Here is a 12,558-nt window from a genome sequence, read left to right on the forward strand (position 1 = left end):
TGTATAAAAATATATTTTTGCCCAACTATTGAAATGAAACAAATGCTTACACCTTTTACTGCATTTATCTGTATTTGCTTGTGGTCACATAAAAACGGTCACTTTTCATTTCCAATAAATTATGTTCCCTATTTCAAGCATTTTAATTTGTTGTCGAAGCAATTCTACTTGACTTAACTTTACCTAAAAAACGTTGTTAATCAGAGGTAGGCCTAGATGGAATGTTTTGTTTTCGAGCTTACAAAGAAAGTGAATATGCTGATAATTATGCTTAACCACAAAGTGCTATGCCACAGTATGTTTACAGTGACTTCCTCTGTAAATGATACATTCACATAAGTGGTGCACATTGATTGAGACAAGCCTGACATGTTTATTTATCATGACAAAAAGTACACAGAGTGATAACAGAATACATTGTTTACAATGTAGTGCAATAAGAAGTATCATCTAGTGCATCTCTGTTTTTGATTCGGGATAACGTTAGCAATTAATTCCGATTTTATTCTTCCAAACCTTCTGATCTTTCATCACAATATTTTACAATCAATAAGACAAAGCTTGCCAACACTGAATTGTACATGTCGCAAACAGCATGAAACATCATGCTGTACAAGAAAGGTGCTTGTTTCTTGCCACAGATTATTTGTAGCCTATACACTATCGAGATTGTGCAGTTGCCTTAATAAAAGCATCATTTTGTTTGTCACATACAAACGTTCCTCTCGTCTGTAAATTGTCTTTAATACTTTGTATCTTCATACACAAATTAGTCCAAATGTGCCTATTATACAGGTGACGATGATACATTTCTATTCATGTGTTGCCCATTTTGAGGGATTTTTACTTCTTTTATGTACAGTATGTTCTTTTTAAACAAGCAATAGGAGTATTTTGTTGAAATGAAATATTTTAAAATCAAAACTACAGCAAGACTGCCTCAAAATGGTTTGCGCTTCCCATTCTCTCCCTGACGGGGACCTGAGTGCCCTATTAGTGGGGCGGGTGTGGGGCTTGTATCTTGCCTTTGACCCTCCCTTACCTAGTCATATAGTTTGACTTTATTGGCATATTTGTACAATCTATTATCCATTTAACCATTATCAGGGTTGCTAAAGTGCCCGAGCCTGTTTCATTATCTGTCGCACGGCAAAATCTTATATGAACCACTGCGGCAAATAATGTGAGTGAAATTAACAGGTAAAGATTGGTTCCTAATTTACCAACAAAGACTTGATAGGGACCAAGGCCCAAGACACTGGAGTGAAGTGCTAGACAATCCCAGAACATGTTGATTGTCATAACATGTCTGATTATTTTAGCGTGTGTGTACAAGCTTTGTACCATCCACCCAAGGCCTCACTAGCAATAACAAAACACAAAAGGTGTTTTGATTTCTCCAGCTGTATTATGACAGCTTAAGTAGGTTATCCAGGTTTGCCATGACAATGAGACAGAAGTTCTTCTGCATATTACAAGCCAGTAGCCATCCAAAAATGATTTTAAAGCTGTTATTTGAAGGTAATATTATGTGATGGTGCTTTAACTCCAAGCATTAGTACAGCGGTTCTTAAAATTGATGGGCGTGCCGAACGCCACTAGTTTCATATGCGCTTTCACCGAATTTGTGATTTTTTTATTTCTTTTTTTAAATTCAAGACATTGAAGTTTTTTACTGGTGCACAAAATGAGCCGTGCATGAACATCACCATGTTCAATGAACAAAACCAATACAATGCATGAACTCACAACAACTGACATACTGGCAAATCAGAATTTACACGATAAATCAAGTTTGTTCGGACCTCCTCAGTGGAGTCTCTGTCTAATCCCTGAGACCGACTCACCGAACCCCTAGGGTTCGATTGAACCCAGGTTAAGAACCACTGCATTAGTAGTAACGTGAAAATATATATAATATTGAAACAGTTTGTGCAAAGCAATATTTGCTGTTATTTTAGTATGGCACACCTATAATTTGGCTATGATAGCCTGAATAACATTGACAGCTGCGCTGAAGGGCTGTAGAGGGTCATATTCAGCAAAGACGTGGCAGACGTTCTCCATGCCAGCTTCCACACCTTTTGCCACGAAGCCAAACATCCTGCAAACAAAGGCAATAACTGTCATTTGGCTTTATGTCAAATAAAGTACAGCATCAAATACATTGAATAATTACATTAAAATTGCAGGGTAATTCAGACATTATTCTGTCACTTTAAACACAAAACAACTCTCATACCTTGCACCAAAATTTGAACCTTTTCTCCACCTGTAACAATAAAAAAAAGGTTAAATACTAAGAGTTTTTCAATAGTATACCAAGTAACTATTCCATGCATTTTTCTCTCAAATACAGGCAGCACATTTGCCTTACAGTTCAAACTTTCAAAGTGTCCTATGTGTGTCCTAAGGTCAGTTTGGAAAGGTTCCAGCCCACCCAAGCACTATATAAGCAGCATATAAAATAAAAAATGATGCTGTAAATACAAAAATCTTAATTTAACGAGGTTTATTTTACATTACCGAAATAGACATATGCTGTGACAACAGGAAAAGTAAGTTGAAAAGACAATGGGAATGAAAATGACTGATCAGCTTTAATCCAAAAGCTAAAAAGACCAAAAGCACATATACTGAGTTCTGCATGAATACAGAATCCATTTAGATATCCAACAAATTATAAGGCTGAGAGACGGGCAGTTCAACTAATGCTATTATCCTACATGAAGTAGTAGTATAAGTATTAGTATTGTTATAGGCTCCAGCACACCCACATCCCTCATAAAGATAAGTGTTTGGGATATGAATGAAGAAATGTATTGGTTATTATGCTGCACTAAATGAACAAAATCACTCAAAATGTGGTGCATTATTCAGGACATGCCAACTGTTACTTGTTTCATTGACACTTTGTCAAACATTGGTACTTTTTGTGAAAGAAGTCCTTAATATTACCCTATGATGTAATGTTAGGTATTAAAAAGCATTGTCTGCATGTTATGTTTTGCTCAATGACAGTTGAGTCACACCAGTTTCTATGGAATCAAGTTCTAGGATTTAACATCACATGATTTTTATAACCACTATGAAAACCATGCCCCACTGCTTGTCTAGTATTTAGTGCAATTATTATATTGACCGCTTACCTTCGATCTTCTGGATCATTTCCACCATAGCTAAGCAGGTGAGCGGGGTAATGACGTCTGAAAAACTGCCTGTAAGAAAAAACGTTCACACAGAATTTTACACGCATGTCACATCAAACGTGACTGGGTGTGTCGTCTTACTTCCTGTTGATGTCTGTCAGTGTGATGCCCTTCAAAGACACTTTCAGGTTGACTATGACAGGTTCAAAGGAGCCTGATGGCAGTTGGAGTGTTGTGGAGACCGCCCTCTCGACTGCGCAAGGTCCTGTCAACATCTCAGTGGGGACAGCATTCAGGTAGATGAAATTGCAGGCTGCAAAAAACACAACACGTTATTCTCGACCCCACAAAACAATGACACTAAGTGAAATAAACTGTGACAAGAGAGGTTGCAATCATTAGGTCCACTAGTGTGACCTTGAGGTTTGAAGTGTATGTGTGCGTGTATGTGTGTGTGTGTGTGTGTGTGTGTGTGTGTGTGTGTGTGTGTGTGTGTGTGTGTGTGTGTGTGTGTGTGTGTGTGTGTGCGTGTGCGCGTGCGTGCGTGCGTGCGTGCGTGCGTGCGTGCGTGCGTGTGTGCGTGTGTGTGTGTGTGTGTGCGTGTGTGTGTGTGCATGCGCTTCTAAGGAGAAGCAAACCAATCATTTTAAGTGGTCTGAAATTAACATACGTAATTAAATTGGCTTTATTACTGAACACAAATTATCCGTTTAGTTTGAACTGAAAGTGACTTCTGGTAAAAAAAATAATTTTGATGAACTTATTTAAGTATAAAGTATTTAAGTATATTTTTGTTCAATTATCTCAGCATTCACATTTTTGGAATAAAGGAGGAAGTAAGAGTACAGGAGCTGGAGATAATCAAATTGTGAGGACAGGCAAAGTCCGCATAGGAAGGCTGGAGCCCGGATTTTAACCCAGTGATCTCTGAGATATGAGGTAGATGTCCTAAATAGTCCTCCATGACCACGCCATCAATCCATCAAGCTAAATTAAAAGCATGTCTGCATTTTTATCAGTTTCCAGATTAACACTTTTTTCACTGTTTTTACAGCGATTAACAAGTAGGTATTATGGTCGGCAATCCACTAAGGACTTTCCATCTAACGTTTTTTAAGTTCCCTGTAAGCCATTTAGCTTCAATGTTTCTGAGAACAAAAACGAATGTTTCATCCCTGTGTATTCAGATCATTGTTCTTTAGCTCAATCTTATACTTGCTGGAATTGAGGTACAGTGGCTGACTGGTCACCAAGTATATCTCAGTGTTTCCAAGTTTGGGGTTCAAATACAAGGTTTTTCGGAAAACTTAAAAGGATGATTTGCAATAAGGAATGAAGAATTGCCAATCATTTTAGTTTAAGACCACTTTTAAGACCACAGTTTAAGGTTGCACTAAAATAATCAGTTACATCAGAAAAAGCTCAAACATGAGCTGTGACAGATTGCGCACAACTGAAAAGCAATAAAATATCACAGTCTTACCTGTTCCTTTCTTTTCCTCTGAGGATGATTTGTCTGTTCTATCTTCTTCCCCACCTTGCCCTATGAACAGAAAAGCAAAATTAAGAATACATGGGGAGAAAAAACACGTTTCTATTGCTTGGATGGATGGATGGATGGATGGATGGATGGATGGATGGATGGATGGATGGATGGATGGATGGATGGATGGATGGATGGATGGATGGATGGATGGATGGATGGATGGATGGATGGATGGATGGATGGATGGATAGATGGATGGATGGATGGATGGATGGATGGATGTCCAGCAAACAGCTGTGTGGAGTGCCTTCACAAAGAATTCAAAGCAAAATGCTCACTGGAGCTGCAATGGTACCAATGCTAACTAGCATCCACTCAAATGATTGATGTAATTTTGATCTCTTTGTGTGTCTTAACATGTGAAGAAATTGACAATAAAGTGGACTTTGACTTTTTTGACTTTGACTTTACAGTAACCTATTGACATAGGGACAGGCAGTGGGAGGCGGAATTTGTGCTTGGTGGCACATGAAGTGTAATTTAGTGGCTTCGTGATGTGTGGCTGCCTCCTCATCTCAGAACACAATGTCTTAATGTGGCCTTGCGACAGCTTGAGAACGAGTAGTGGGTTGCCTTAAATCACGATGCTAACTATGCCTTCTGCACACACACGTGCACATACAAACACACACACGCACACACACCACACACACACACACACACACACACGCACCACACACACACACACACACTTCTTACCTTGGGAGTGGAGCAGCAATTTGCAGGGTAAAGCAAAAGTGGAAATAGTATGCTGGTACACCAAAGCAGAAAGACTTCCTGTAACGAACGACAAGATTAAATTTCCAAAACAGCAACATTACCAACCACACAAAATATAAAGAAAAGAATCAAACAAAACTATGCAAAACTATACTGTGTTGCAAAACTATTTAAAAGAGTCTACCTACTGTATGTAGTTGTGACCCCGCATTAAGTGTGGATCCAGCGGAGTTGTATATAATTTAATTATTTTTAAAGTTGATTTTGGAGTTTGCGTCTTCCTTGTGTGCTTGCAAGAGTTTTACTCTGGCTTCCACCCACATTACAAAACATGCTTTGGGGGTTTATCGAATACTTGGAATTACCCATGGACGTGAATGTGCACACGCACAAATCAATAAAAACGAATAAAAACATCAATGTGCCATGTGAAACAATGCAATTTCATTGATTTGGTTTTGTTATTTACTACATATTTGTGTTTGTGTATGCCAAGGACAAATAGGCAGAAAATTTGAATTTCTTACCACTAGATGGCAGAAGGTACCATTAACCTGTCCACTCATCCAGTATTTCCAGTCATACATGACAATGTGTCTCTCTTCAATTTGAAAAACAATACGCCATGTGTATTATGTGTAACTAACCAGTCCGATTTTGTACTGATTAACTAAATTTGAGACAAGATGATTATTTTAGGACATACAGTATTCTTTTTGGTAAATGTGGTTTGTGTGGAGAGCCTTGAGGTCATTAGACCGCCTTGTTGTGTTCATGTTCTTTTTCTTTTTAATAAGAAATTTGGATCCAGAAACTAAAAACCCTGCCACCGTTTGGCTTTAGCAACAGGCGCATCAACTCAACTGGCAGGTAAACAAGCTTGTTTATTTGCATTCATTTGAGTGGAAGCACCACACCTAAAGCCAAACTCTGGCAGGGTTCTACACTTTCTGGACCTGAATTTCCAATACCCGCTACTGCTGTTTGCCAGTACTGTTATTGTGTCAGAACCGAAAAAAGCAGTTTTGATAATGATTGGAAATTGTCTGTTTTTATGTGACATCTAAGTGACTGGCAACCAAATCATGTGTGTGCCGTGTCTCTGTCTTAAAGGCAGCTGGGATCGGCTCCAGTTCGCCCGTGTACACAATGAGGATGTCATAGAGAGAGAGAGAGAGAGAGAGAGAGAGAGAGAGAGAGAGAGAGAGAGAGAGAGAGAGAGAGAGAGAGAGAGAGAGAGAGAGAGAGAGAGAGAGAGAGAGAGAGAGAGAGAGAGAGATTAACAAGCAAGTGGTGTTGTCGACCTTACCAAAGTATGGTTCCTGAGAAGATCCCTTAAGGCGAACACCCTTTGCTGTTGATTCGATAAGGAAGTGTTTGACAAACTGAGACCTGCTCTCTCCTGTTTGAGACACACAAAAAATACATCAGGATCAATGAAGACTGGTCTCGTCATTTCAGTTGAACCAATAAAACTAATACAATTGAGCCCGAGGCTTTGCTTTATGATTAGTGGATTTGTTATTATTTCCTTCACCCATTCATCCAGTCATTCATTCACCCGTTCATCCATTCATCTGTCCGCTCAATCATTCATTCATTATTTCATTCATTCATTGTGCAATTATTTGTAGCAATTATCTTGTTTTTTTAACATGGTATTTTTTTTTTATATAGTTACCCATCAATTGGGTTAGGTAAGTGACCCATTAAGTTGTTTTAATAATTGACATGAAATTGCATTGGTGGGCAAAACGCAGCTTTAACATTTGAGAATGTGATACAAAAACAATCACAAGGCCCCAAATCAAACTTACCCATATCTGCAGTTGCTGAAGAACCAGTTACTGTATGGTCAACCTTCATGGCAAGACCAAAACTTCCTCTGTATGTAGTACTGTCTCTCACCACAAATGTTCCTGGTTCTTTGTCCTTCACAAAGGCCTCAGCTGAGGTGGATCAAACATGTTATGTTGTTATTACATGATGCATTGCATTGTAAACTAGTTATCTTAAGGTATGTTATCTTTTGTAAAAATAAAAAATACTCTGCATAACTCATAATCCTGTGATTTTGTTTTCTGAGATGTGCCTCATCCCTCGTTCATGACTCACCTTCTGCTCTGCTTATATGCGGACGGAACCAAAACTTTGAAGAGTCCATAACAAATTTCATTGATGACTGATTCCCACCTAAATGGCCTTCGGAACAGGAAATAAGCAACGAATTGATTTCATGGAGTCAAGTGTTAAAAAGACTTTAGACACAACAGCAATGCCTGGAACTCACCATGATGAACAAATGGCTTCTGTGCTTCTTCGTCATCCGTTGTAGGAGATTTCTTGTTGTCCCGGTGTGGTACGCCATTGATGAGCAACAGTGGAATATCAGTAAAAGAACCAGAAAGCGACTGCTCAGGACTGCTCATTGAGCAGTTGCTTGGCATCTCCTGTCCACACTTATCTGACCCATCTTGCGTCATAGATTGCCCTGTCCTGCACCCATCACTGAGTGAGACGAATGACCCGATAACTTCTGCATCTTCACTGGCCAAAGACAGGGTGCTGTGAGGATGAAAGAATGTTTGAGCAGTAGGTACATGTCATGATATCGGAGTCTGGAACTGTCGAAATATTAGGAACAGTTTTCAGTATACGTACAGGTCGTCCTCAACTTACACTGGTCCACATTTGAATTACAAACATTTGTTGATACAAGCAAAGCGCTGGCGGAGTGAGAAGGACTGTCACGGGGGCATTACCACCCACAACCTCGAAATATGCTTCGACCCAAACAATTGACTTTTGTGTATTTTCAGATTTTTTTTCACATTTTCCTCCCTTTTGTACGGAAGAGGATTAAGGCCAGTGAAGAAAAAAAAACGAGGGTTGACAGGATTCTGACTTTTTTTCTCAGAATTCTGACTTTAAAGTCAGAATTCCGACTTTAAAGTCAGAATTCTGAGAATAAAGTCAGAATTCTGAGAATAGAGTCAGAATTCCGACTTTAAAGTCAGAATTCTGACTTTATTCTCAGAATTCTGACTTTAAAGAAAAAAAAAACGAGGGGTGACAGGATTCTGACTTTTTTTCTCAGAATTCTGACTTTAAAGTCAGAATTCCGACTTTAAAGTCAGAAAGTCGGAATTCTGACTTTAAAGTCAGAATTCTGAGAAAAAAAAGTCAGAATCCTGTCACCCCTCGTTTTTTTTTTCTTCACTGGCCCTAATCCTCTTCCGTACTTTTGCTATAGGGAACACATATTTAGATTATTATGTTTCAATTTTAAAACAAAATTCGATGTTTCAGCTTACAAACAATATGAGTTAAAAACAGCCTCTAGGAACCTAGTGTTTGTAAGTTGAGGACAAACTCAATGCAGGGCCGTTCTATACAGCACATAACATACAAGTGAGAATTTCTATCGTTCTACAGTTAATGCAAATTTATGCAAGTGGTTGTTCATTTTGTAATTGTATTGATTGTTTATAAAGCAAGTGAACAAGTTGTACCTGCCCAGGATGTAGCTGGTATCTGAACATGTTGATGTCGAGAGTAGTGAGGCTGCACTGTTCCTATTTGAATAGGACAAGCGAAGGGACCCTTGAGAAGACGATATGTCATGCCTCATTGGGGGATTTCTTTTGGGTGTACCCCCACATGGCAGTAGAGGCCGGGAAAAAGAGGGGGAGTCAGCAAAGACCAGCGTGCCCGAGGGACTGAAACTGACACTGACGGGTCTGGGGATTGGGATACTGGGAGACACTGTGGGTGAGGAGCAGTATCCTGCTGAAGGAAAAATGAAAACATTGGCAGTTAAAGGGCTCGTGCAGAAAAAAAATGTGAATGTGAAACATTTGTTGTCAAGCTCATGCATAATGTTTTGTTTTATAATGACTTATGGGGCTTGGCTAGTGTACACGCACAAATTCTCATGCAGGTACCTGCCTGCACAGCACAGGGTAATCCAACCTGGCACTTCTAATTTGTCTAGCTTTGCTGTTGTGTCACAATATCGGAGAGAAGTTCTAACTTGTTTGAGTTCAGTTCAGGTTATGTCTACCACAATGTGTGGAACTATGGATTCAGATCGTTCACTCCAAAACAAAAAAAAAGCCAAACTCATGCAGCCATAACAAATGACTCATATACGTACATGAAGGAGTCAAACACACAATGATGGTTGCTGGGTGACAGTACGTACACAGGAAATCCTGTGTTTAGTACATGAAGGTTTACTCCTTCACCATCTCTGGTAATTGTTCAGGTTATTTCTTTGTAAGTGTTTGCTTCCAGACCACAGAAATGAACTTGCAACCTATAGTACATATGTAGCTGCAAACTAAAGGCAACATGGGCAAAGGCAGAAAATGAAGAGAACCACTACTGGGCTTTGATGGGACTTTTCTTTGTATGAGTAACCTGAGAGGTTGAGGGTGTGTCTCATAATAGTCTGGGCAGCAATCCCAGAACACCTGAATTGGTGCAATTTCCCTGTGAGGGGAAAAAAACTCCTAAAGGCTGAGTGCATTTTCCTAAAAACAAATCAAACATTGAAGATTTGGTAAGCAGGATCTTTTGACTGCTGTGTTTGACTGAACCTGCAATTTGTTGATCTCAGTGTTATATTATTACGACCATTTACTGCATATGTGACATTTAATTATGACATATGTGACTGCTGGGATAGGCTCCAGCACACCCACATATTGCTTTATTGCACTGTTATAAACTTTGATCAAGATTTAATTGCATGCCGTCATACCTTACCTGCAGCTGGTCTGATGCACGGGTGTTTTTTGTCGGCCTGAATCGGTTCAAAGGTTGGATCCAGTTCAAACATTAGCTGGTTGAGATTATCAAGAGAAATGTCCAGATCCATGTCGCCAAGGTGACTGCTGGGCTTGCTTGGCCGTGAACACGGAGTCACTGTCTTCTGTTCTGAGTCCAGACGTATAGTTTGACCCACTCTCAGAACGTGATTGGGAAGGATATGGGACATGCCTTCAGCGTTCGGCATCATGTTAGAAGGAGGGCTCACAATCTTTTAGCACAACTAAAGATTTGGACACAATAAAGAGAGATCCGTTACACTGGCCAAGTATTATAAATTGTGGTAGACTTTTGAAAAGTCACATTTTACACACACCATTATTCAAAGCAGACTGTCTATAATGTAATAAACAAAACATCCAAACGCATCATTTATGTTAGTATTAGTAATTTATTGTTTATTTCAGACACAAATATGAATTCGAAGGTTCTTGTAATGTGATGATTACCTGTTTTTGTTATACATATGTAATTGTCTTTTAAATGAGAATGAAATATATTTTCCCATTGATTAAATGTTATATGTGCAGTATTTACTATATACGTATCATGACTTCATCATATCACATCACAATCAAAGAAAGTACTTTTTTTTTGTTTTTTTGTCAATCAGTAACACTTTTTCCAACTCTAATGTGCACGTTGTCACTTGTTAACATCAGGGGTTTATTTTTATTGACAGACGTACCTGCGCTCAGTGGAAAAACTGCCGCATCTGACAATTTGATGGCAAAAAGTGTTTAGACCTTAGAGCAACTAAAAGTAGGTCTAAGTTGTGACGCATTTGGTGTAAAGTGGTTTTAGTGGATTTGATCCAAGCCCAGGCAGACAACATTTGCGCTCCACTGATATACTGAGGGGGGGCTTAGTATATAAACGCACAATTAAGGTGGAAGGCGGCGTCAAAGTCCCCACTTTACAATGACAGCTTTATGTCATCTACAAGTGGAGATCTTGCAATTCCTTATACGTAAACGTACTTTGCTTGCGCCAAACTCTTAAGCAAGTCCATTATGCTTGTAGACCACGTACTTCACCTGCAATGAATTTAAAGGGAATGAGAGAAGCCGCTTCAAGTTATCTGTGTTCACTCTCAAATTGGCCCAAACCCATTTCTGACTGTGCCCATCTATGAAAATATCTACAGAGAGAAAACTCCACCCATGTGCAAAGTTAGACTGCACTTTACGCTTGGTTTTAACAGATTACATGTTTTGCAGGGGTTCTTCTCACAAATGTGGGAAAATATATATGTATCCATCCATTCATTGTCTGAAACACTTATCCTCACTGGGGTATGTATTTAAAAAATAATACCAATAGAGCCCTCAGGTGCATCTGCGACAGAGGCCATCCTTGCATTGTCCAGTTATCATTCATAATTCAAGCTGGGGCTATGAGAAAGAGTTTTGATATGAACAGTTTCAATTTCAGTTAACTTCTTTTTATACTTGACAGGTGGGAATGTTGAAAAACTATTCAACCAAGTCGGATGTTGACCAAAGTTCCACCTCAGAGGTTCTGCTGCACCCTACTGTGCTATCCAACATGTGTTGCCACATAAGCAAAGACCAGACACTCGGTGAATATTGACTAATTATGAGCAAATAGTGTCCTTCTGTGAGTTCAGCATGAATAACTCCAAGAAGAAAGGTGTGTATTCTATGGAATCATCAGTCCAACTCATAATATGTCTCACTGGTCCTTTCAAGATAAGGAGTGGTGCTCAGTGAGTCACTGGGCATATACTGCTGTTTGTCATGACTGCACAAATGCATTCCACAAAACAAAAAACTTGGAAATTTAAGAAGTATGTCTTCACCTCATCTTTTTAAAAAAAAAAAAAACATTCTCAGATTTTGTGAGGATACCTATAAACAGCTCAAACCTCACTTTTTAATCCTAGGGAGTTGTAACAAGTTGGTTTTAAAAGTCAGCATTTATAATAATCAAGCAGTGATTGTTTTGTTTTTCTTACGATCTTTACAGATCAGTCTAAGTGCTCAACACAAAAAGGTATATCTGTACTCAAAATGATCGTTATGTAATACCTGTAGTCTCTGTGTTCATTTATAAATCTTAAAGTTGCCTTACCTTATTTCTCTCTTGTGATGATTCTAGAACAGGAAATGTGCAAAGTTGATATATCCTTTTTTACTTGGACTTTATATGGACTTTATGCTTTTATTGTAAAGTGCCAACCCTTTTCCCAGTGAGCCTATCAGCAACTCTAGATTACCAACCCCTGCAGCTATAAAGTTATGATGTCATTTTAGGGGTGTAGATGTCCACACATGCACAGTAGTTCCA

The 12,558-nt window shown here is 39.0% G+C and overlaps 1 protein-coding gene across 1 annotated transcript; it reads right to left on the reverse strand.

Moving 5' to 3' along the window:
• Positions 1–375: 375 nt before the first annotated feature.
• Positions 376–10,438, reverse strand: LOC147056302 (tensin-4-like). Its single transcript, XM_085912508.1, has 12 exons — positions 10,186–10,438; positions 8,928–9,204; positions 7,706–7,980; positions 7,531–7,617; positions 7,233–7,364; positions 6,725–6,817; positions 5,395–5,472; positions 4,633–4,692; positions 3,291–3,462; positions 3,150–3,218; positions 2,243–2,272; positions 376–2,104 (listed from the first exon to the last, which is right to left on the reverse strand). The coding sequence occupies exons 1-12, from the start codon at positions 10,436–10,438 to the stop codon at positions 1,972–1,974; spliced, it is 1,659 nt and encodes a 552-aa protein (XP_085768634.1). The 3' UTR covers positions 376–1,971.
• Positions 10,439–12,558: the final 2,120 nt, after the last annotated feature.

Source organism: Syngnathus leptorhynchus, chromosome 5 (assembly GCF_054491065.1).
Source record: "Syngnathus leptorhynchus isolate UIUO chromosome 5, UIUO_Slep, whole genome shotgun sequence".
NCBI lineage: Eukaryota > Metazoa > Chordata > Actinopteri > Syngnathiformes > Syngnathidae > Syngnathus > Syngnathus leptorhynchus.

Excerpts from the sequence above, each read along its gene's own strand:
- LOC147056302 (XM_085912508.1), bottom strand. The coding sequence starts at position 10,438 with ATGATGCCGAACGCTGAAGGCATGTCCCATATCCTTCCCAATCACGTT. Across the intron at positions 7,365-7,530 it reads GCATATAAGCAGAGCAGAAG|CTGAGGCCTTTGTGAAGGAC; the intron begins GTGAGTCATGAA and ends GATCCACCTCAG. Across the intron at positions 3,463-4,632 it reads AGAGGAAAAGAAAGGAACAG|CCTGCAATTTCATCTACCTG; the intron begins GTAAGACTGTGA and ends TGTTTTTTGCAG.